We start from the raw sequence: 26,309 nt of genomic DNA, 5'->3' as shown, positions 1-26,309 counted from the left end.
CACTGGTGGATAAGTTTCTCAAATCAAAGTGAAATTGTTAAAATAGTGTCTGCACACTTCTGTAACATGGCATATACCTTAAAATTAGAATTATGTTGAAAAAGGGAACTTGTCCTTTAATTCAAAGGTTCTTTATCGGGCAAGAGTTCTCCATGGACCTTAAGCACTGAGGAAGAACCATTTAAGAACCTTTATTTCTGTCTGTGTTGGCTGGCACAACTGTGAAACCAGGCACGTGCCCAAAAGGGGCAGGAGTGAGGTATAAAAAAAACAAGTCAGCGCATCTCACCATGACCATACACTTCTTAAGAAGATGATTATAGTCTCTGTCTCAACTGTACTTAGGCAGATCCTCTCTCAATCTCTATCTTGAACATGAGAGCCCAATTCCGGGGAGTTCTCACCTTGGCGCTCATGGTCGCCTTGTGCGCATTGCTCTATGGGCTCCTGTATGGAAAAATCTCTGATCATAGCATCGGGTATGTATTCTGCACCAACAAATATCAATATATCTGACTTGTTTAGCTCGTCAAAGGACGGTATTTAGCCTTTAAGATTACACATTGTGGGGGACATTCACAACAAGGATAAAAACTCACAAGTAAAACTCAAACTCAATCATATTTTTTTTCTTGTTCCAATTTTTGTATTTGGTGCCTATTTGAGGCATTTGACCACATAAATATAAATGAAAATTAGTTAATTACAGTGCACATATTACTGTGTAATTAAGTATATTCATTCTTACACTAATTGCACTGTACAGCAGTAACCATAACCCTGCAGTGTACTTAGTGTAAAAATGATTGATAGCAATACTTGTTAAACTGTACTTGCATTAATACTTACATATTAATAATGACATGTAATAATGGATAATAATTATTACTGTTTGATTTGATCATAATGTCCCAAAAAAGAGGTGAAATGATGAAGGGAAACTGAAAAATAAAGAAAATGTTTTCTCATACTTTCAAAATACGTTTGTAGCTCAACATTTTTCTCTATGGTTTAATCTGAAAAAAAAATATTTTTTTAAACATTGAAGTGCTAGTAAAATATTGTCATTATTTTGTGTATGGATCCTATCGTTCCATTGATAGAATTCTAGATGTACATGACATCAGTGCATGACTAAGTGAAAATTCAACCTCAGTGGAAGTTAGGATTTACCTCTGAAGGCTGTTAAAATTGGCCAGCTAAAGGGACATTTTACCACTTTTTGACATCATATTCATAATTCCTTCGCACCATAACAGTGTTTCAATGTAACCTATAAATCGGAATCTAAAATTATATAACTGAAAAAACAAAGATGTTCTGTACTCAAAAAGATAAGAAGAAAATATAATGAGAAAACCCCCTATGATGTCATCTTTTATATTGTTTAGCTATTTTCAAAAACTACAACTAGCTCCTCGGGGAGGGCGTCTCTGCGAAACGAATTGTCCTTGTAAAAATACAACAAGAGATGTTTTTACGGCTGGATCCGGGTCTGCACACAAGGAGACCCCCATGCTCCGGCTGCAAAAAAAGGACTTCAAGCAATATCCCATCTGGGCTTCTGAGGATGTTTATGTCCGGGACAAGCAAAAGAGGCAGATGGTAAGCCTGTGTGTTTTAGAGTAGACCGTCACTGGTCAAGGATATGCAAATCATTCACAAATATCCTAGATAAACTGTGTGTGTGTGTGTGTGTGTGTGTGTGTGTGTGTGTGTGTGTGTGTGTGTGTGTGTGTGTGTGTGTGTGTGTGTGTGTGTGTGTGTGTGTGTGTGTGTGTGTGTGTGTGTGTGTGTGTGTGTGTGTGTGTGTGTGTGTGTGTGCCAGACCTGTCCCCAGTCTCTGAGGAACTCCCAGAACACAGTCTTCAAGCAGGCCTTTATACCAGACATCCAGATGTACCTCCACGGAGAACTACTCAACGTGTCAGAGTGGAACAGACTAGCCTACTTCAATAACCCCTTTGGCTTTATGGACTACACTAACTACACAGGTGTGTGTGTCCAGGAGTAGAACTATCATTTGTCAGGCAGCTCAGCTCATAGAGCCAACTCCCTCTCCAGCTGTGTATACTTTTGAATATGAGATATAATGACACCTACTTTCATTATTTGCCTTTGGAAAGGTTTTAGACCCCTTGACTTTTTCCTCATTTTATTACGTTACAGCTTTAATCTAAAATGGATTAAATAAATAAATACATTTAAATCAAATGTTTTAAAACAAAAAAACTGAAATACCTTATTTACATAAGTATTCAGACCCTTTGCTATGACACTCGATATTGAGCTCAGGGGTGCATCCTCTTTCCATTGATCATCCTTGAGATGTTTCCACAACTTTATTGGAGTCCACCTGTGGTCAATTCAATTGATTGGACATGATTTGGAAAGGCACATAACTGTCTACAGTTGAAGTCGGAAGTTTACATACACTTAGGTTGGACTCATTAAAACTTGTTTTTCAACCACTCCACAAATTTCGTGTTAACAAACTATAGTTTTGGCAAGTCGGTTAGGACATCTACTTTGTGCATGACACAAGTAACTATTCCAACAACTGTTTAAAGACAGATTATTTCACTTATAATTCACTGTATCACAATTCCAGTGGGTCAGATGTTCACATACACATTTAACATTTAAGTCATTTAGCAGACGCTCTTATCCAGAGCGACTTACAAATTGGTGAATTCACCTTCTGACATCCAGTGGAACAGCCACTTTACAATACACAAAGTTGACTGTGACTTTAAACAGCTTGGAAAATTCCAAAAGATTATGCCATGGCTTTAGAAGCTTCTGATAGGCTAAGTGACAATGTGAGTCAATTGGAGATGTACCTGTGGATGTATTTCAAGGCCTACCTTCAAACTCAGTGCCTCTTTGCTTGACATCATGGGAAAATTAAAAGAAATCAGCCAAAACCTCAGAAAAAAATTGCAGACCTCCACAAGTCTTGTTCATTATTGGTAGAATTTCCAAACGGCTGAAGGTACCACATTCATCTGTACAAACAATAGTACGCAAGTATAAACACCATGGGACCACGCAGCTGTCATACCGCTCAGGAAGGAGACGCATTCTGTCTCCTAGAGACGAACGTACTTTAGTGCGAAAAGTGCAAATCAATCACAGAACAACAGCAAAGGACCTTGTGAAGATGCTGGAGAAAACAGGTACAAAATTATCTATATCCACAGTAAAATGAGCCCTATATCAACATAACCTGAAAGGCCGCTCAGCAAGGAAGACGCCACTGCTCCAAAACCACCATAAAAAAAGCCAGACTACAGTTTGCAACTGCACATGGGTACAAGGATCGTACTTTTTGGAGAAATGTCCTCTGATCTGATGAAACAAAAATAGAACTGTTTGGCCAAAATGACCATTGTTATGTTTGGAGGAATAAGGGGGAGGCTTGCAAGCCGAAGAACAACATCCCAACCATTACGCACGGGGGTGGCAGCATCATGTTTTGTGGGTGCTTTGCGTCAGGAGGGACTGATCCACTTCACAAAATAGATGGCATGATGAGGCAGGAAAATTATGTGGATATATTGAAGCAACATCTCAAGACATCAGCCAGGAAGATAATTGAGTGTATGTAAACTTCTGACCCACTTGGAATGTGATGAAAGAAAAAAAAGCTGAAAGAAATCATTCCTCTCTACTATTATTCTGACATTTCACATTCTTAAAATAAAGTGGTAATCCTAACTGACCTAAGACAGGGAATCGTTACTAGGATTAAATGTCAGGAATTGTGAAAAACTGAGTTTAAATGAATTTGGCTAAGGTGTATGTAAACTTCCGACATCAACTATACATAAGGTCCCAAAATTGACAGTGCATGTCAGAGCAAAAACCAAGCCATGAGGTCGAAGGAATTTTTCCGTGGAGGTCTGAGACAGGATTGTGTTGAGGCGCAGATCTGGGGAAGAGTACCAAAACATTTCTACAGCATTGAAGGTCCCCAAGAACACAGTGGCCTCCATCATTCTTAAATGGAAGAAGTTTGGAACCAGCAAGACTCTTCATAGAGCTGGCCGCCCGGCGAAACTGAGCAATCGGGGGAGAAAGGCCTTGGTCAGGGAGGTGACCAAGAACTCGACGGTCCCTATGACAGAGCTCTAGAGTTTATCTTTGGAGATAGGAGAACCTTCCAGAAGGACAACCATCTCTGCAGCACTCCACCAATCAGGCCTTTGTGGTAAAGTGGACAGACGGAAGCCACTCCTCAATGAAAGGAACCTGCTTGGAGTTAGCCAAAAGGCACCTAAAGACTCTGATCATGGGAAACAAGATTCTCTGGTCTGATGAAACCAAGATTGAACTCTGGAGGAAACCTGGCACCATCCCTACGATGAAGCATGGTGGTTCCAGCATCATTCTTTGAGGAGGTTTCTCAGAGGCAGGGACTGAGAGAATAGTTAGGATCGAGGGAAAGATGAACGGAGCAAAGTACAGAGAGATCCCTGATGAAAACCTGCTCCAGGGTGCTCAAGACCTCAGACATCTCTAGAGAGTCCTGATAGTAGCTGCACAGCAACACTCCCCATCCAATCTTTTTTTCACCTTTATTTAACTTGGTAGGCAAGTTGAGAACAAGTTCTCATTTACAATTGCGACCTGGCCAAGATAAAGCAAAGCAGTTCGACACATACAACGACACAGAGTTACACATGGAGTAAAACAAACATACAGTCAATAATACAGTATAAACAAGTCTATATACAATGTGAGCAAAAGAGGTGAGTTAAAAGGGAGGTAAAGGCAAAAAAAGGCCATGGTGGCAAAGTAAATACAATATAGCAAGTAAAACACTGGAATGGTAGATTTGCAATGGAAGAATGTGCAAAGTAGAAATAAAAATAATGGTATGCAAAGGAGCAAAATAAATTAATTAATTAAATACAGTAGGGAAAGAGGTAGTTGTTTGGGCTAAATTATAGGTGGGCTATGTACAGGTGCAGTATTCTGTGAGCTGCTCTGACAGTTGGTGCTTAAAGAAAGAATTGGTTTTGGGGGTGACTAGAGAGATATACCTGCTGGAGCCTGTGCTACAGGTGGGAGATGCTATGGTGACCAGCGAGCTGAGATAAGGGGGGACTTTACCTAGCAGGGTCTTGTAGATGACATGGAGCCAGTGTGTTTGGCGACGAGTATGAAGCGAGGGCCAGCCAATGAGAGCGTACAGGTCGCAATGGTGGGTAGTATATGGGGCTTTGGTGACAAAACGGATTGCACTGTGATAGACTGCATCCAATTTGTTGAGTAGGGTATTGGAGGCTATTTTGTAAATGACATCGCCAAAGTCGAGGATTGGTAGGATGGTCAGTTTTACAAGGGTATGTTTGGCAGCATGAGTGAAGGATGCTTTGTTGCAAAATAGGAAGCCAATTCTAGATTTAACTTTGGATTGGAGATGTTTGATATGGTTCTGGAAGGAGAGTTTACAGTCTAACCAGACACCTAAGTATTTGTAGTTGTCCACGTATTTTAAGTCAGAGCTGTCCAGAGTAGTGATGTTGGACAGGCGGGCAGGTGCAGGTAGCGATCGGTTGAAGACCATGCATTTAGTTTTACTTGTATTTAAGAGCAGTTGGAGGCCACGGAAGGAGAGTTGTATGGCATTGAAGCTTGCCTGGAGGGTTGTTAACACAGTGTCCAAAGAAGGGCCAGAAGTATACAGAATGGTGTCGTCTGCGTAGAGGTGGATCAGAGACTCACCAGCAGCAAGAGCGACCTAATTGATGTACGCAGAGAAGAGAGTCGGTCCAAGAATTGAACCCTGTGGCACCCCCATAGAGACTGCCAGAGGTCCGGACTGCAGACCCTCCGATTTGACACACTGAACTCTATCAGAGAAGTAGTTGGTGAACCAGGCGAGGCAATCATTTGAGAAACCAAGGCTGTCGAGTCTGCCGATGAGGATGTGGTGATTGACAGTCGAAAGCCTTGGCCAGATCAATGAATACGGCTGCACAGTAATGTTTCTTATCAATGGCGGTTAAGATATTGTTTAGGACCTTGAGCGTGGCTGAGGTGCACCATGACCAGCTCTGAAACCAGATTGCATAGCAGAGAAGGTATGGTGAGATTCGAAATGGTCGGTAATCTGTTTGTTGACTTGGCTTTTGAAGACCTTAGAAAGGCATGGTAGGATAGATATAGGTCTGTAGCAGTTTGGGTCAAGAGTGTCCCCCCCGTTGAAGAGGGGGATGATCACAGCTGCTTTCCAATCTTTGGGAATCTCAGACGACATGAGAGGTTGAACAGGCTAGTAATAGGGGTGGCAACAATTTCGGCAGATGATTTTAGAAAGAAAGGGTCCAGATTGTCTAGCCCGGCTGATTCGTAGGGGTCCAGATTTTGCAGCTCTTTCAGAACATCAGCTGAACGGATTTGGGAGAAGGAGAAATGGGGAAGGCTTGGGCGAGTTGCTGAGGGGGGTGCAGTGCTGTTGACCGGGGTAGGAGTAGCCAGGTGGAAGGCATGGCCAGCCGTAGAAAAATGCTTATTGAAATTCTCAATTATAGTGGATTTATCAGTGGTGACAGTGTTTCCTATCTTCAGTGCAGTGGGCAGCTGGGAGGAGGTGTTCTTATTCTCCATGGACTTTACAGTGTCCCAGAACTTTTTTGAGTTAGTGTTGCAGGAAGCAAATTTCTGCTTGAAAAAGCTAGCCTTGGCTTTTCTAACTGCCTGTGTATAATGGTTTCTAGCTTCCCTGAACAGCTGCATATCACGGGGGCTGTTCGATGCTAATGCAGAACGCACTAGGATGTTTTTGTGTTGGTAAGGGCAGTCAGGTCTGGGGAGAACCAAGGGCTATATCTGTTCCTGGTTCTAAATTTGTTGAAAGGGGCATGTTTATTTAAGATTGTTTAGGAAGGCATTTAAAAAAAATATCCAGGCATCCTCAACTGACGGGATGAGATCAATATCATTCCAGGATACCCCGGCCAGGTCGATTAGAAAGGCCTGCTCTCTGAAGTGTTTCAGGGAGCGTTTGACAGTGATGAGTGGAGGTCGTTTGACAACTGACCCATTACGGATGCAGGCAATGAGGCAGTGATCGCTGAGATCTTGGTTGAAGACAGCAGAGGTGTATTTAGAGGGCAAATTGGTTAGGATGATATCTATGAGGGTGCCCGTGTTTAAGGCTTTGGGGAGGTACCTGGTAGGTTCATTGATAATTTGTGTGAGATTGAGGGCATCAAGTTTAGATTGTAGGATGGCTGGGGTGTTAAGCATGTTCCAGTTTAGGTCGCCTAGCAGCACGAGCTCTGAAGATAGATGGGGGGCAATCAGTTCACATATGGTGTCCAGAGCACAGCTGGTGGCAGAGGGTGGTCTATAGCAGGCGGCAACAGTGAGAGACTTGTTTTTAGAGAGGTGGATTTTTAAAAGTAGAAGTTCAAAATGTTTGGGTACAGACCTGGATAGTAGGACAGAACTCTGCAAGCTATCTTTGCAGTAGATTGCAACACCGCCCCCTTTGGCAGTTCTATCTTGTCTGAACATGTTGTAGTTTGGGATTAACATTTCTGAATTTTTGGTGGTCTTCCTAAGCCAGGATTCAGACACAGCTAGAACATCCGGGTTGGCAGAGTGTGCTAAAGCAGTGAATAGAACAAACTTAGGGAGGAGGCTTCTAATGTTAACATGCATGAAACCAAGGCTATTACGGTTACAGAAGTGGTCAAAAGAGAGCGCCTGGGGAATAGGAGTGGAGCTAGGCACTGCAGGGCCTGGATTCACATCTACATCACCAGAGGAACAGAGGAGGAGTAGAATAAGGGTACGGCTAATAGCAATAAGAATTGGTCGTCTAGAACGTCTGGAACAGAGAGTAAAAGGAGGTTTCTGGGGGTGATAAAATAGACACAGACAAAGGTATGGTAGGATGTGAATACAGTGGAGGTATACCTAGGTATTGAGTGATGAAGAGAGAGATATTGTCTCTAGAAACATCATTGAAACCAGGAGATGTCATTGCATGTGTGGGTGGTGGAACTAATAGGTTGGATAAGGTATAGTGAGCAGGACTAGAGGCTCTACAGTGAAATAAGCCAATGAACACTAACCAGAACAGCAATGGACAAGGCATATTGACATTAAGGAGAGGCATGCTTAGTCGAGTGATCAAAAGGGTCCAGTGAGTAGAGAGGTTGGTTGGGGGTCACGGCGATTTAGACAGCTAGCCAGGCCATCGGTAGCAAGCTAGCATAGGACGGAGGTCTGTTATTAGCCACCTCTTGCGTTCCGTCAGTAGATTAGTGGGGTTCCGTGTGGTAGAGGGGATTAATCCAAATCACACAACAACAACAACAAAAAACAATAGATATAGTTATAGAGGCCAAAGAAGAAAATAAATAATATAATAATAATAAAAATAAAAATAAATAAATTGTCCGATTGTCTATTCAGATAGCAGCCGATAAGACAGCTAACGGTTAGCGGGCCGCAGATGGGCGTTCAGGTAACGTCGCGATGGAGGAGTCAGCCGGATAACTCCTTCGGGTAGATAACGTCGGCAGTCCAGTTGTGAAGGCCCGGTGGGGCTCCGCGTAGGCAGTAAAACGGGATAGGTGATTGTAGCCCAGGAGTGATTGATGGAACTCTTCAGCTGGCTAGCTCCGGAATAATTGATGTTTGCTCCGGAATCGACGAAAGCCGATAGTCACACGGATAGCAGCTAGCTAGCTGTGAGATCCAGGTATGAATGTCCAGAGTTAGCGGTTGAAATCCAGGGACATGGAGAGAAAAATTGGTCCGGTATGTTCCGTTCCAAGCCGCGCCGTACAAAACTGGCGATAGATTTTTGAGCTAAAGGATAGCTGATGACCACAAACCGTGGTTAGCTGAATACTAACGATTAGCCAGTAAAGAAGCTAACTAGCTTCTGATTAGCTTCTGATTAGCTTCTGGATTAGCTTCTGGCTAGCTTCTGGCTAACTCCTGGCTAGCTTCTGGCTAGTTTCTGGCTAGCTTCTTGGAGGATAACAGATTTGAGGTAAATAATACTTTTTTTATAAATATAAATTGGTGAGGCGGCTTGCAGGAGAGTGTTTTGAAGATGAGTTTATGGAAAATTTAAAAATATATATAAAAAGGTATGTGAAAAAAGTTGTAAATATATATATATACGGGACACGACAAGACGAGGACAAAAGACGTCTGAACTGCTATGCCATCTTGGGGGAAGAAAGACAGAGCTTGAGAGGTTCTGCAGAGAAGAATGGGAGGAACTCCCCAAATACAGGTGCGCAAAGCTTGTAGCGTTGTACCTAAGACTCAAGGCTGTAATTGCTGCCAAAGGTGTTTCAACAATGTACTAAGTGAAGGGTCTGAATACTTATGTAAGTGTGATATTTCTGTTTTTATTTTTAAAAATGTATTAGCAAACATTTCTAAAAACCTGTTGTTGCTCTGTCATTATGGGGTATTGTGTGTAGATTTATGAGGGGAAAAAACGATTTAATACATTTTAGAATAAGGCTTTAGAATAAGTCCTTAACCTAACAAAATTTTGAAAAAGCCAAGGGGTCTGAATACTTTCCGAAAGCACTGTATCCTTTGGTACTTATCATACCTGGCTAGATCACAAAATAATACAGCGTTAAAGAGGGCATGTCTACATTGGCTAAAGGAGTGCATTGGGCTTATTACCGCCCAGTAGTAAAATTACACGTGACCGTTGAGTTACGGTAATCTCCTTTTATGCACTCTGGCCATGTGTTGGTAGTACCCAACTCGCTAAACAATCATCAGGTCACTTTTGGTTGGGTATTCAGGGCTCTGTGGTCCCTCTAACCACTCTGACAACACTGCAAATACAATGGAAAATCACACCAAACACTTCAAACTCACTGTGATGGATCAATTTGAAGAAAGAAGTTCAACCTTAGATTGAAACTGAGTGGAAAACATAGGAGTTGTGGATGTTGATTCAAAGCCTAACAGCTAAAGCCTAACAGAAGGAAATTGACAGCTTTCTAAGGGGATTTATTCATTCAAAACACCCATACCCATATTAGAGCTTATGCATATGTGTAGGCCCAAGCTCTTGTAATCGCCTTTGATTATGGTCAGTATTATTATTGCTGGATGTACTGTTTAGCTTAATGCTACTCTTCAAACATTCTAACCGTGAGTCTGGGAGACAACATATATGCCTAGGCGATGGTGTTGGTTGGTTGGTTCATTGATTGTGCAGGGCGACTTATAGAGTTACCCTACAATTAGAGTGAATTTGTATTTGATTTGGAATGGCCTAATACTAGGGCATTATCTTTCGTGACAGAATATCTCACCACCTTGCATTTCCATCTCCCTTCTCCTTCATTCCTTTCTCGAGTACGCAAAGACAGGGACTGTCAACAGTGTAATGAAATATGTTTTGTTGTGAAAACATGTTACTATTGATGTTCCCAAACAGATTTCACTTGGTTCCCAAATTAAAATCTGGGTAGCTGCAGGAACAGGGTTGGAAAGCCCATGGCATACAGAGTTTTGGCGGAATATCACCTTTCACGCACGGAGGCAACATTGCCCCTCAAACAGTTGTTGATGTGTGGAGTGAAATAACCAGAGTTGCCTGCTGTGCACTAGTGAAAAGAGAACCTGTGAATAAGTGCCTCCATTTGCTATTCCAGTGCATATGGACAGGGGTGCAACTTTCACTGGGGACAGGGGGGGACGTTCTGAAATTGCATTCTTGTCCCCCCCAGTTTTCATGACCATGTGGATGCCTCCGAGCAGACGGGCTGGCTGCTTGGCGTGTTAATCCGACTGGGTAAAAATATTATAGTAACTAAAAACACAAATATTATGTCCCTCCCACATCTAAAACCAAAGATGCACCCTTGCATGTGGATGGCATGTATTTTTTCCCCTGCCAGTGGTCCTGTCCATTTAATAATGGGACATTCTAAATAAAAAATCATTTTACATATTAGTAAAGAGAAGATAAAATTGAGAATATTCTGATGGTGGAAAAATATGATCACTTGATGAGAGAACAGTGTGTGCACCCTGAGGCAAGGAACAAAGCTTTTTTTTGCGACATTCTCAAATGCTCATTAGCCTAACGTTACATCATGCAGCCCATTAACACTATTGTTCAAAAGTTTGCGGTCACTTAGAAATGTCCATGTTTTGAAAGAATAGCACATTTTTTGGCCATTAAAATAACATCAAATTGATCAGTGTAGACATTGTTAATGTTGTAAATGACTATTGTAGCTGGAAACGGCTGCTTTTTTAAAATGCAATATCCTCATAGGTGTACAGAGGCCCATTATCAGCAACCATCAATCCTGTGTTCCAATGGTACGTTGTGTTAGCAAATCCAAGTTGATCATTTTAAAAGGCTAACTGATCATTAGAAAACTATTTTGCAATTATGTTAGCACAGCTGAAAACAGCCTACACTAGTCCCAACATTAACAGTAAAGAGGCGACTCCAGGATGCTGGCCTTCTCGGCAGAGTTGTACGAGATCTTCAGTTTCTTGGCAATTTCTCGCATGGAATAGCCTTCATTTCTCTGAACAAGAATAGACTGATGAGTTCAGAAGAAAGTGCTTTGTTTTCTGGCCATCAGCTGCTTGCTTGTACAGTATTTATGGAGGCCTGTCCACGCTGAACTGTTTATGTTAATGAAAGGTAAATTACCGTGAGACCCGAAACTCAAAGAGTTGTGAGTTATAAATCTGTCATTCTTATTAAAAGCAAGTCTAAGAAGTGGTAGATCTCTTCTAAGTTTCCATTTCTATAGTTCCCTTTCTTAAGTTACATGTTTGCTACTTTCAGTTTTGTACAGTGTCACGTATTCATGGATGCCAAGGGAAGTCAGGCTTCCCCAAACAATTGACAAAAGAAATAAAGAAAAAACTGAGTGAGCTCAACTGTGAACGGTCCTGCCGCACCAAAAAAAAACATTACAAAAGGAAGCCAGTTTGGATTTGGCTTCCCTCCAATCACATCAAATTGAGAGTAATATGTAGCTAGACTAAGACTAATGTTAACTAGCTAACATTGCCCATGAAAGGAAGGTAGGGTAGCGAGCAAGCATTTTAGCCAGGTAGCCTAGAACAAAATGGAATAAAAGTGTGTCCTGTATGACAGTGCGATAGACCGTTTCGTCAACATGAAAGAGAGGAGGATGGCATTGGTGTTTCTTCACAAGTAAGGTGAGTCAACAACTTTTTTCTACTTGCACGAACACAGAAATTAGAAACATGGACAGCCACTTCATAATTGTCTCTGTATTAGACCAAGCATAAGTGATTTGATGATGTTGAAATACTGAATTTCAAACGGTGCTGAAATAGTGGAGTTAGCTCCTGTTTTTATTTAGACTTGGTTCTAAATCAATAGTTGTTTAATAGTCCAGAAATGTCAGAAACATTAACTTGCTTGAACATGCTGTAGGTCATGTAACTGTTTGTTACATGCAATATGTTTTGTGGACTTCACCAGACAGATGTTGTTCTCTAGTTTTGTAATGAAACAAAGGTGTGGTTGAATTTATTCTGCCACTGTGCCTTCTTATTGTCTCAGCCTTAGGTCTATATATCACGGTGGCATGGCATATGAACTAACAGGTTATAGAGCAAAGAACGCAATCATTATTAACACAGGTTGTAATATGGCATTTTCTTCCTGGCTTGGCTTCACCAGTGATTTTACCAACACACTGTTAAGTACACCAGCGTACACCATTCAAACAGCTGAAAATACAGTATTTTTTCTTATGGAAAATATATTTCACAGCGTATTAGATGGTACAATGATTCTCTATACCATAGTTTCTTGTTTTGTCACACAAACTGAAATTAGGCAAACTATTAGAATTTTAGCAACCAGGAAATGGTTGAGCGATTTCTGCATATTGCACTTTTAAAGGGACACTGCAATGAAAAATGTGAACTAAAACTATTGGCTATGGTTTCCCTTCATGTTCTGGTCATTTATTCAACCTTCTGTGCTTATTTCTATTATCCAAGTGACTTTTGCGCATTTTAACATTTGAGCAATGTTTGACACATTTGGAATCTCTACCCTATAGGCCCTTTTGATCCATGTCATAGTGCCTTGTATGCATGCTGGACCAGTTTGACTGGATGTTTTAACTGAATAAAAACTGAATAAAACCGTCTTGTCTCGGCTGTTGTATCTGTACCGGGCTTTAACTTTTTCCAGATTTTTACTGCAGCCTATGGAACGTAAAGTGTCAGAGTTTATTTTCATCAATGAGCCAATGGTTTATTTACTGTTTCTACTGGTATGTAGATCTACTTGGCCTTTATTATTAAGACATTGTGAATGGAGTGGTTACAAAGTATTTCCAAAGTGCCCCTTTATTGAATCCCCCAAAAATAGGTTTTGTATCTGTGTGTTTACAGAGATAAAGGCAGTGGTGGATCTGATTCCCAAGCCCAGAGAGCCCCTGCTCTTGCCACGGGGAAACCCTGGGTGTATACGCTGTGCTGTGGTGGCGACAGGAGGAATACTCAACGGCTCTAGGATGGGCAAGGAGATAGATGCTCACGACTATGTGTTCCGGTCAGTGGGGCCATTGTGGTCTGTGTGTGTGGTGTGTGTGTGTCTCTGTGTGTGTTGCTGTGAGTTCATGCATCAGCACATTGCAATGTACAGTAGAAACTAAATGCACCAATCAGGAAGGATAAAAAGCTAAGCTAATTAAAACAAATGTTGATATTAATGTTTCAGCTATAACCTATTTTTGGTTCTGGATCATGACTTTGTGTTTGAAGTCAGGAGATAGACTCCCATGAGAATAAAACGGGTTGTGAGTTGCAATGCTGGCCGTACTCCTGGTAAGCACTGGAGGTGTTCATCACAGTAGGGCTTTAGTCCCAGCAGGGTGAATTACTATAACACCAACAGGATAGTCCATATAACTTTATTTTCTCCAGTATGTTCGCTACATCAAATATTTGTTGTACTTTGTTTTATTAAGGTAGGGTTACAGTATGTTTGGAATGAGATTTATTCAGCAACACACACACATAGACATACAGAATAACACACATATATCTCAAGCGTTTAGTTTACAATATTGCTATCTGGACGTTGTCACTCTCTCCGCCCTGGAGCCACCATTTTCTTTTATCTGACAGGGTCCATTTGTGTCAGGGAGGGAAGGGATATGAGACACACACACACAGCCAGAAGAGGACTGGCCACCCCACATAGCCTGCTTCCTCTCTAGGTTTCTTCCTAGGTTTTGGCCTTTCTAGGGAGTTTTTCCTAACCACCGTGCTTCTACACCTGCATTGCTTGCTGTTTGGGGTTTTAGGCTGGGTTTCTGTACAGCACTTTGAGATATCAGCTGATGTACGAAGGGCTTTATAAATAAATTTGATTTGATTTGATTTGACTATTAAGTGCATTGTAGGATTGGCTGGGATGCTGATGGGGACTGACTGCCTAGAAATGTCTGCTTGCTTAGCCTGAAGCATTGCGTGTGAATGAAAGGACTGATGTAAACTTTTCAGGGTCGCCATGTTAGCTGGGCTGCTCCACTGGTTCACCTGGTCTGACTTTGTAAAGGTTATTAAAGGATTTCGGACTGTGGAGCCTGTGGAAATAGGGCTGAATGAACGACTATGAGCTCATACATAGATTAGTAGGTTGAATCGCATTAGAATGATACAGACACAGTCAGAATCTGATATTGCCAATTAGGATTAGACATGTTACAATATAGACAACACAACTGTTATGTGTGCAACATAATTAGCAGTTATCATGATCGTGTCAATGTAATGGAGGTGGTCAACATTTGCGTGATGAGTGATGACTAACCTTGCCTTTCTCTTCCTGTCTCTGTCCCCGTTCCTGTCTCTGTCAGGATGAATGGTGCCGTAACCAAGGGTTACGAGGAGGATGTAGGCAACAGAACCTCAGTCTACGTTCACACCGCCCACTCCATCACCCAGTCTCTTCTCATATTCAAGAAATACGGCTACAACAGTGCACCGCATGACAAGGTAGGTAACCGAAGTGCTGCTGCTGTACTGACACGAGACTACAGTGACTTTTTAAAGGTTCATGACTGAGATGGTATTAAGTTTTCACTGTAATGGGGACATTTAAGACCAATAAAGTACTGGGTGCAGCTTGATGGTCACTAGACTTGAAGCTGAATGTTATGGATTGTTCTCTTATCTGTTGATAGCGATTGACGCCAGACTGGAGGACCAAGTTCAAGGACCAAGGACATACTGATTATTCACTGTTGGTTTGTCTTCTGTGGAAGAACACAGTGTGGTTCTGTAGCAGATGACAAAGTCCCTGCCTTTTGTTTTGACTTCCTACAAGCCTGTCGGGCTGGTGTTTACAGAACAGTTGTCTGCTGATTAGGATATAAGGGTCTTCTCAGAGAAGGCCAGTTAGACATTTTCTCTGCTTCTCTGGTGTAGGTGTCTCCCTGTTGCAACTTGTAATAAACCGGATTGATTTTTTTATTGATTTAATCTGCGACTGCTCTGCTCTTTAGGTCACATGGAAATTCCTATTACACTCACACACACTCACGCACCCACACGTAGGCATGCACACACACATACTGCTGAGTGCTGAGTGTGCCTGTTCTGCAGGGTATAAAGTATGTGCTGATTCCAGAGGGGCTGAGGGATTTCCAGTGGCTAAAGGGTCTATTGGGGAGGACAACTGTCTCTGATGGACCCTACAGGAACAGACGGTAAGCCTGTGACGTGGTCTCACACACTGACACTCTTTGCTCTCGCGACTATCTATTGGTCCATTGTGCCAGGCAAGCTCAGCTAAAGTCATTTTTAGATTTAAAATAGTTTTTGAAGCCAGTTCTGACGCACGCACGCATGCACACACACACACACACACACACACACACACACAAACACACTGCTTAGTGTTGTGTTTGCTGTCTTATCTGCAGACCGTGGATGCAATACTCAGGAGAGTTTGATGAGAACCGCTTCTATGTTCTTCACCCTGATTTCCTCAGATACGCCCGTAACAGGTATAACAAACAGCGTCCAATAACAGTTGTATGAAAGGAGAGAAGGCAAGCCCTCTGCTTGAGAAGGATGCAATAGGTCCTAGTGTAGCCTAGGTACCAGTCTGTTTCAGCTCTCTTGCCAACTCCATATGGAATTGTCTTCTCTAGCAATGACACGGTGTACAAGGAGTGAAATGGTAGCCAAACAGACTAGTACCCAGACTAGTCCTAGTGGCCTTCAACACAGGAATTGCCAGCTACTTTGTGACATGTTCAATGTGGTCAATTCTGGCTCTGTTGATAGGGCACGGTGCTAGCAATTCCATGATTGTGTGTTCAATTCTCATTGGGACCACACATGTGAAACTGTATGCATGCTTTACTCTAAATTGCTATGGATAAAAGTGTCTGCTTAATGGCTTATATTATTTTTCAGGAGACACACAACATAGAAATTACTAGTATAGTAATGGCGCCAAGTCAGCTACAGTGCCTTCAGAAAGTATTCACATCCCTTGACTTTCTCTACATTTTGTTGTGTTACAGCCTGAATTTAACATTTATTCAATTTAGATTTGTTTTGTCACTGGCCTACACACAATACTCCAAAATTTTCCGAATTAAAAATGAAAAGCTGAAATGTCTTGAGTCAATGAGTATTCAACCCCTTTGTTATGGCAAACTTAAATAAGTTCACGAGTAAAAATTTGCTCAACAAGTCACATAATAATGGACTCTGTGTGCCTTAATAGTGCTTAGCATGATTTTTGAATGACAACCTCATTTCTATATTCCACACATACAATTATCTGTAAGGTCCTTCAGTTGAGCAGTGAATTTCAAACACATATTCTATCACAAAGAGCACGGAGGATTTCCAATGCCTCGCAATGCGACTTGAAAATGGTTGTCTAGCGATGATCAGCATCCTATTTGACAGGGCTTGACATTTTTTTGAAAATAGTTATGGGGAAATATTGTACAATCCAGGTGTTGCAAGCTCTTAGAGACTTACCCAGAAAGAGTCACAGCTGTAATCGCTGCCAAAGGTGATTCCAACATGTACTGACTCAGGGGTGTGAATACTTATGCAAATTAGATATTTCTGTATTTAATTTTCAATACATTTGCTAAAATTTCTAAAAACATGTTTTGACTTTTTCATGGTTTATTGTGTGTAGATAGGTGATAATTATTTTTTTAATCCATTTTGAATTCAGGCTGTAACACAACAAAATGTGGAATAATTCAAGGGGCGTGAATACTTTCTGAAGGCGGTGTAGGTAGAACCACGTGATCACATAGTGCATGCAGTGCAGTACAGCACTCGCTTCTATGTTACAGTTGAAGTCGGAAGTTTACATACACCTTAGCCAAATACATTTAAACTCAGTTTTTCACAATTCCTGACATTTAATCCTCTTAAAAATTCCCTGTCTTAGGTCAATTAGGATCATCACTTTATTTTTAAAATGTGACATGTCTGAATAATAGTAAAGAGAATGATTTATTTCAGATTTTATTTCTTTCATCACATTCAGGGTGGCAGGGGCAGCAGGGTAGCCTAGTGGTTAGAGCATTGGACTAGTAACCGAAAGGTTGTAAGTTCGAATCCCCGAGCTGACAAGGTACAAATCTGTTGTTCTGCCCCTGAACAGGCAGTTAACCCACTGTTCCAAGAATAAGAATTTGCTCCTAACTGACTTGCCTAGTAAAATAAAATAAATATATTTCTTTCATCACATTCCCAGTGGGTCAGAAGTTTACATACACTCAATTAGTATTTGGTAGCATTGCCTTTCAATTGTTTAACTTGGGATAAACGTTTCAGGTAGCCTTCCACAAGCTTCCCACAATAAGTTGGGTCAATTTTGACCCATTCCTCCTGACAGAGCAGATGTAACTGCGTCAGGTTTGTAGGCCTCCTTGCTCGCACACACTTTTTCAGTTCTGCCCTCAAATTCTCTATAGGATTGAGATCAAGGCTTTGTGATGGCCTCTCCAACTGACTGATGTCTTGAGATGTTGCTTCAATATATCCACATAATTTTCCATCCTCATGTAGCCGTCTATTTTGTGCACCAGTCCCCCACAACATGATGCTGCTACCCCCGTGCTTTACGGTTGGGATGATGTTCTTTGGCTTGCAAGCCTCCCCCTTTTCCTCCAAACATGACAATGGTCATTATGGCCAAACAGTTCTATTTTTGTTTCATCAGATCAGCGGACATTTCTCCAAAAAGTACTATCTTTGCCCCCATGTGCAGTTGCAAACCGTAGTCTGGCTATTTTATGGCGGTTTTGGAGCAGTGGCTTCTTCCTTGCTGAGCGCCTTTCAGGCTATGTCGATATAGGACTCGTTTTACTGTGGATATAGATACTTTTGTACCTCTTTCCTCCAGCATCTTGACAAGGTCCTTTGCTGTTGTTCTGGGATTGATTTGCACTTTTCGAAACAAAGAATGTTCATCTCTAGGAGACAGAACGCGTCTCTTTCCTGAGCGGTATGATGGCTGCGTGGTGTTTATACTTGCGTACTATTGTTTGTACAGATGAACGTTGTACCTTCAGCCGTTTGACCTTCAGACTTGTGGAAATCTTGGCTGATTTCTTTTGATTTTTCCAAGATGTCAAGCAAAGAGGCACCGAGTTTGAAGGTAGGCCTTAAAATGCATCCACAGGTACACCTCCAATTGACTCAAAAATGTCAGTTAGCCTATCAGAAGCTTCTAAAGCCATGACATCATTTTCGGGAAATTTCCAAGCTGTTTAAAGGCACAGTCAACTGAGTGTATGTAACTTCTGACCCACTGGAATTGTGATACAGTGAATTATAAGTGAAATAATCTGTCTGTAAACATGAACAAAGTAGATGTCCTTACCGACTTGCCAAAAGTATAGTTTTTGTGGAGTGGTTGAAAAATGTGTTTTAATGACTCCAACCTAAGGTTATGTAATCTTCCTACTTCAACTGTACTTCTGAAATGAAACTGTGTGTGTATCTGTGCTCCTCATTCGTAGGTTCATGTGGTCCCAGGCGCTGAAGGGTTCTTATTGGGCTATATGCAGACCTACTAACGGAGCATTCACACTCTTCCTGGCCCTGCACACCTGTGATGTGGTTAGTCTGCACCACACACACACACACACATACACACACACACACACACACACACACACACACACACGCACACACACACACACACACACACACACACACACACACACACACACACACACACACACACACACACACACACACACACACACACACACACACACACACACACAATTTCAATTTAGAAGTAACTTAGAAGCGAGTGCTGTACTGCACTACATCTACTGAATGTAATTACGTTGTTGTACATCGCTGACTTGGCACCATGACTATGCTGAAACAGACCATTGAGTTATTTGATGGTCTTCTGATGCTCTTTATTGAAATTGGGGCTCTAGTTTAAAGTAGTGCACAACAGTGTAAGAGGAACATGGTAGCATCTGAGATCATCAATCTCTCCTTCTGCCCTGTCTCAGGTGGATGCATATGGATTCATCACTGAGGACCACAGTAAATATCCTAACTACTATGCTGAGAGACACTCTAAAACCAGAGTCATTTTCTACGCTAATCACGACTACAACCTAGAGATCAAGACCTGGAAGAAACTACATGACACCAAGATCATCAGGCTTTATCAGAGACAGGAGAGCCCAGAGAGAAAGACAGGAAAGCCAACAGAACCATAAAACCCTGTCTGACTGCAGAGATGAGCAAAGATACATTGACATGTCATGTATCTTGTTACAAAATAAACTAAAGACCAATGCATTTATATCAGAATAAACAACAAAATACTGGTGCCAAGTAATGTATTTAATTAAAATGCATGTATTATCCATCCCATGCCATCAGGAGCAACAGTGAAAGCTGTTACCTTCAAGTAGGTTAAAGTTTTTCTAGGGCGTTGTGGACGGGAATGGCAAATAGGTATCTGCCTCAGGTGCCAAAGGTAGCACACTCGAATCCAGCAATTGAAAGTTGTTTTTTAGATTTTTGTTTTAAGCCTATCCCAAACCTTCACTCTTACCTTAACCATTTGGAGTTCATGCCTAACCTTACAATTTCAGAGTTAATGCCTGAACTTAATTCTAACATTTACAATTCAGAGTTAATGCCTGAACTTAATTCTAACACTTACAATTCAAAGTTAATGCCTAAACTTAATTCTAACATTGACAATTCAGAATTAATGCCTAAACTTAACCATAAATACTTAAAATTTTGACTTTTGCAACAACTTTGAAATTTGACGTTTGAGCGACTTAGACAAATGTCTATTTCTGACTTGAGACTGCGAGAGCTAGTTGACAAATAGCCTATAATACTGGTGCCAAGTAATGTATTTAATTAAAATACATGTAAAATACATTTGCAAGTAGCCCCCTTTCTATATGGTTTGTGTTAACATTGCTTTAAAGTAATTTGTCAACATATTGTGACGTGGAATCTACATGGAAAATAAATTGATTTGATATTTGTGTTGACAATCAAAGGATTCAATAGCACTTTTGAAATACAATAAATAGCATATTAAGTTGTTGATATGTTAACAAATTATATGTAAAATTCACATTTGCAAGTCAACGTAAAATAAATGTTAATGAATGCAATTAAACAATATAATCTCAACTGCAATCCAGGTCATTTGGTTGTGCTATTAGATGATGCACAGAGATAACACATTAATATGTTGTATGAATAAACCAAATATCTGACATTGTATGAATAAACCAAATATCTGACATTTGAACATTGCTGTGCTTTTAAATGGTTGAATGCGCAGTGATAGAGATTTGGGTGACTAAGCCAACAATTGAACATTGTTTTTCCATTTGAAATTGGTTGTGCTTTTAGATGGTTGAAAGCACATTGGAAACTCAATAAATTTTTCGCTGTCTTTTTGAGCGGGTGAATATAGTTTGTAAGCTCATTGATCAATGTCTCAGCCAAATATTACCAAATGATCCACTTTGACATTACGTGTTGTGCCCTTTGGGAAATGTCACGTTTGAGGGGTGCACACGAATGCTCACAGCTCACAGCTAAAAACTAAATGCTGATATCGGGACCTTGACAAATTTAGCAGTGAGTATGTGAACACCATGAAAACACACAAGACTGGTGGCTATGGCTATGCTCAACAAGTATATTATTATTCTGGCTTTATCTAGTTTTATTTGTGATATTTTACCTTGCCTCACTGGCTTGCTAACTTCCTAGGTAATCAATCCTCCGATGACATCTGTGATGTTGTAGACGATAACCACCGAGGTAAAGAGAGTTTAAAGTTGGAACTTTGACGGACTCTTTCAGACCTCAATAGCTTTCAAACCACTTGAGCCACAGACTCCTAATAAGTGTCATGATGTTGGAAAAATTGTGCACAGCATTGTTCAGGTCTTATTTTCATGATTTGGACACTTTCCAAAGCTAATAAACATGTGGAAATATGAGCAGCATTTTGTATTCCTAGTTGAACTAGTTAGGGAGCATAAACAAAGTACAAACTTTTTTACATTCAAATTTCCATAGCTCCTTGGTCATGTGACCTACTTGACTCAAACAAGGTTCAGAATGTCCACTGACTACCCTTCTATATTGCACACCCTTTGGTTTGTCCATTGTCATCTCACACATTTTTACATTATTTTTTCGAAATTTCAAATTTCAATAGCTCCTTGGTCATGTGACCTACTGACTTCAAACAAGGTTCAGAATGTACACTCAGTGGGCCTACACACTGCACACTCTTTAGTTTGTTCATTTTCATTTTACTCGATTTTACATTCATTTTTCAAAGTGAAAAACTTCAATCACTCTTTGGTCATGTGACCTACTGGACTCTAACAAACTTCAGAATGTCCACAGACTAGCCTTATATATTGCACACTCTTGTTTGTGTATGGTAAAATCAAGCAGTGTAACATACATTTTTCAAAGTTTTACATTTCAATAGCTCCTTGGTCATGTCAATTACACACCTAAGAAGCATGCAGTGGATATACATCCATATTGCATAACCTCTTGTCATGTATCTTCTATATTGTTGTACATTAATATTAGTTTGACAATTAGGGGGTTCAGTCCAGTGTTGTGTTTACCCTTTTCTTTAATATTTATTGATAATAATTGGTAGTCCTAAGTACTTATTCTCCCTGTTTTTTATTTTGCCACAGTATTTAACAGCGGTACACAATAGGAGAGGGACAGATAATATTTCCTTTCGTCGTTAATATCAACCATAAAGGAAAAGGGCAAAGTATTGTACAAGAGTCAGGCTATTAATTGTTCAAAGCAGGGATGGAGAGTGAGCTAGTTAGGTAGGCTGCAGTGGGTTTGCTGGGCAATACATATACTGAACATGTAACCACAGTAATGGTGGCCATAAAATCAATGAATAAAAATGTAATATTGACAAATTAAACAGAAATTGTCAACCTTTAATCTTTCCAACATGTCAACAGACACGTTACTTCAAATAAGTACAGAACATTTCACTGTGTTAACTTTCTCTTTATCCATGGCGGATGTACATGTCAGAGCCTCTTCAGTATGGATGGGGTATAGCATACATTTTCAACAACAAAGACTGCACTTCCAGTTTGTGTTCTTCACTCTGTGGAACTCTTTTGTCTTCATTCCGAGGCACAGCACATGGAACCACTGTCGGCAGGCAAAACATTCAATCGAAAACAAAACAAAGCGTAACACGTTATAAATAATATCAAATTTCAATGCAGTATGACAAATTTGCCATACATTGTGTTATATCATAAATTGTCTTACATGTTTTGACTGTTGTCAAAAGATTCTAAACATGTTAAATAAAGTTGCTAACTGTGGAAGGACCACCAGAGGGCAGGCTTGGCTCACGGATAGTAGAGACAAGGTAACCAGAGGCAATTAAGCACAGCTGACGGTACTAATGACATATTCTCCTTCTCCTATAAGAGAGAGAATGGAACCAGCAGAGAGAGGGGGGGGGGACTATCTCTGGAAGATGGCCACCGAGACGGTGACAATCTCGTGACTTTTGTTATAGTTTAAAGATAATTGTGTTCCTGTTTCATCTGGAGAAGAAAATGTATGTTTTCCTTGGGAGATTTTCATTGATTATGTTGGAGTGTTTGTGTTGACCAAATGCCCTCAATAGAGAACTGTGTTCAATCAAGAAAACCTACTCCTGGCTCATTTATTCCACCTTTCCGCTTTAGAGTGACACCTAATTGATTGGTCCGCTCACATAACCCAGTCAGTCTTTGGGCCACATGAAGCAGTTGTTGGCTTTGTTGAACTCTGAAATCATAGGCATGAACTGAACATATGGTTGTCCAACACAACTACAGTCGTGGCCAAAAGTTATGAGAATGACACAAATATTAATTTCCACAAAGTTTGCTGCTTCAGTGTCTTTAGATATTTTTGTCAGATGTTACTATGGAAAACTGAAGTATAATTACAAGCATTTCATATGTGTCAAAGGCTTTTATTGACAATTACATGAAGTTGATGCAAAGAGTCAATATTTGCAGTGTTGACCCTTCTTTTTCAAGACCTCTGCAATCTGCCCTGGCAACTTCTGGGCCACATCCTTACTGATGGCAGCCCATTCTTGCATAATCAATGCTTGAAGTTTGTCAGAATTTGTGGGGTTTTGTTTGTCCACAAGTTCTCAATGGGATTAAGGTCTGGGGAGTTCCTTGGCCATGGAAAATATCAATGTTTTGTTCCCCGAGCCACTTAGTTATCACTTTTGCCTCATGGCAAGGCGCTCCATCATGCTGGAAAAGACATTGTTTGTCACCAAACAGTTCCTGGATGGTTGGGAGAAGTTGCTCTCGGAGGATGTGTTGGCACAATTCTTTATTCATGGCTGTGTTCTTAGGCAAAATTGTGAGTGAGCCCACTCCCTTGGCTGAGAAGCAACCCCACACATGAATGGTCTCAGGATGCTTTACTGTTGGCATGACACAGGACTGATGGTAGCGCTCACCTTGTCTTCTCCGGACAAGCTTTTTTCCGGATGCCACAAGATTCATCAGAGAATGACTTTACCCCAGTCCTCAGCAGTCCAATCCCTGTACCTTTTGCAGAATCAGTCTGTCCCTGATGTTTGTCCTGGAGAGAAGTGGCTTCTTTGCTGCCCTTCTTGACACCAGGCCATCCTCAAAGTTTTCGCCTCACCTGCCTGCTGCCATTCCTGAGCAAGTTCTGTACTGGTGGTGCCCCAATCCCGCAGCTGAATCAACTTTAGGCGATGTTCTTGGCACTTGCGGGACTTTCTTGGGTGCCCTGAAGCCTTCTTCACAACAAAAGAACCCCTCTCCTTGAAGTTCTTGATGATCCGATAAATGGTTGATTTAGGTGCAATCTTACTGGCAGCAATATCAGTGAAGCTCTTTTTGTGCAAAATAATGATGACGGCACGTGTTTCCTTGCAGGTAACCATGGTTGACAGAGGAAGAACAATGATTCCAAGCACCACCCTCCTTTTGAAGATTCCAGTCTGTTATTCGAACTCAATCAGCATAAAAGAGTGATCTCCAGCCTTGTCCTCGTCAACACTCACACCTGTGTTAACGAGAGAATCATTGACATGATGTCAGCTGGCCCTTTTCGGGCAGGGCTGAAATGCAGTGGATTTTTTTTGGGGGGGGGGGGGGGGGGTTCAGTTCATTTGCATGGCAAAGAGGGACTTTCCAATTAATTGCAATGCATTTGAATAATCTTCATAAAGTTCTGGAGTATATGCAAATTGCCATCATTCAAACTGAGGCAGCAGACTTTGTTAATTTATATTTGTGTCATTCTCAACTTTTGGCCACGACTGTACATTAAAATAAAGAATTTACATTTACTTTGAATTAAATGTCATTACATACCAGAGATTTTTAGTATATCCTCAGCCATTTAATTTCACAGTTGCTCCATTTGTTTTTGGGAAGGTTCTATATCAATTTAGGAGCGGATGTTGGGGAAGTTCTGTGCAACTTTCTGGGTCATCCACACCAAAAAATAAAATATAATTTTTGACCTATTCACCATTCATTATTGAAAATATAACTATCAAACCTGCATTCCAATGACCCTGCAGCTGAAGGTGTCCTGCTGCATGGTGTGAGTTATTTCCCCTCCTTTCCACTTATGTCCACCCAGTTGTCTTTTCCATGGCAGGATCTTCTCATTTTGAACAATTCTCTTTTTTATGCAATCATAATGGAATTCTGATTAGTTATCGGCAAATGATTACACAGGCCAAAACTGTATGTTGATTTCCTTATCACTATAATTGTCACACCCTGGCCAGAGAGAGGCTTTTATCATCTATTTTGGTTAGGCCAGGGTGTGACTAGGGTGGAAATTCTAGTTTTTTATTTCTATGTTTTCTATTTCTTTGTTTTTGGCCGAGTGTGGTTCCCAATCAGAGGCAGCTGTCTATTGTTGTCTCTGATTGGGAATCATACTTAGGCATACATACTTAGCCTTTTTCCCACCTGTGTTTTGTGGGTAGTTGTTTTCTGTATAGTTTATTTGCCTTACAGAACTGTTCGAGTGTTTTTAGTAATAAATAATCATGAACACTTACCCCGCTGTGCTTTGGTCCATTCTGACGAGAGACGTGACAATAATCTAGTAGAGGTAATGTCCTTTATGCCCCAATCTACACACAGCCTAAATCATAGCCAATGAACCATTTACAGGAGAAAAATAAAAGTAGCATGTAGGACAGACATTAGACATTCCCACATACAGTATAGAGGCATTTTTTAGCTGTGATTTTACCACTCAGAATCCAGAATGGATATGACAATGGGGCCAGCACAGGACGTAATACACCCTTACAAGAATCTACTTTTTGATCTTCTTGACTTCTTATTTGGTAAACTGCTACATGTGTCAAGAAAAAAGCCCCAATTAGGGGTTAGTGTACTCCAGTAAAAAAGGGGCTGGTTTAGATTAAAAACTATTGCCCTGTGTCCCCATTCATAGGGGCACGAGAGACTAGTCAGTGGTACAATTGAGTTGGCACTTTATTAGACCAAACACCCACAGACCCACAAGGTTGAGGATAATCATGAACAGTAATTAGTAATGTTTTTGTTTTTTTGCCTTGACACATGTTTCTTTTAACTGTCCAAGATTGGGATTCAAGTGTTAGGGAATATTTGTTCCCATAAATAGAGTTGAAGTCGAAAGTTTACATATACTTAGGTTGGAGTCATTAAAAC

The 26,309-nt window shown here is 40.8% G+C and overlaps 1 protein-coding gene across 2 annotated transcripts; it reads left to right on the top strand.

The window, feature by feature from the left end:
- Positions 1-302: 302 nt before the first annotated feature.
- On the top strand, positions 303-21,533 carry LOC135549851 (alpha-N-acetylgalactosaminide alpha-2,6-sialyltransferase 1-like). Of its 2 annotated transcripts, XM_064980190.1 has the most exons (9): positions 303-479; positions 1,392-1,605; positions 1,829-1,994; positions 13,417-13,576; positions 14,889-15,027; positions 15,637-15,740; positions 15,957-16,040; positions 19,041-19,140; positions 19,554-21,533. In XM_064980190.1, exons 1-9 carry the CDS (start codon positions 376-378, stop codon positions 19,764-19,766), a joined length of 1,284 nt encoding a protein of 427 aa, XP_064836262.1. In that variant the 5' UTR covers positions 303-375; the 3' UTR covers positions 19,767-21,533. The 2 variants fall into 2 exon arrangements, with proteins under 2 accessions (XP_064836262.1, XP_064836263.1); XM_064980191.1 differs by lacking the exon at positions 15,957-16,040.
- Positions 21,534-26,309: the final 4,776 nt, after the last annotated feature.

This window comes from Oncorhynchus masou, chromosome 12 (assembly GCF_036934945.1).
Source record: "Oncorhynchus masou masou isolate Uvic2021 chromosome 12, UVic_Omas_1.1, whole genome shotgun sequence".
Lineage (NCBI taxonomy): Eukaryota > Metazoa > Chordata > Actinopteri > Salmoniformes > Salmonidae > Oncorhynchus > Oncorhynchus masou.
This window is presented reverse-complemented; position numbering and strand designations above follow the sequence as displayed.

Bases quoted from the DNA above. Each gene is read 5' to 3' on its own strand.
- LOC135549851 (XM_064980190.1), top strand. From the start codon at position 376: ATGAGAGCCCAATTCCGGGGAGTTCTCACCTTGGCGCTCATGGTCGCC. The intron at 1,606-1,828 runs GTAAGCCTGTGT...TGTGTGTGCCAG, and splicing joins ACAAGCAAAAGAGGCAGATG to ACCTGTCCCCAGTCTCTGAG. The intron at 15,028-15,636 runs GTAGGTAACCGA...CCTGTTCTGCAG, and splicing joins ACAGTGCACCGCATGACAAG to GGTATAAAGTATGTGCTGAT.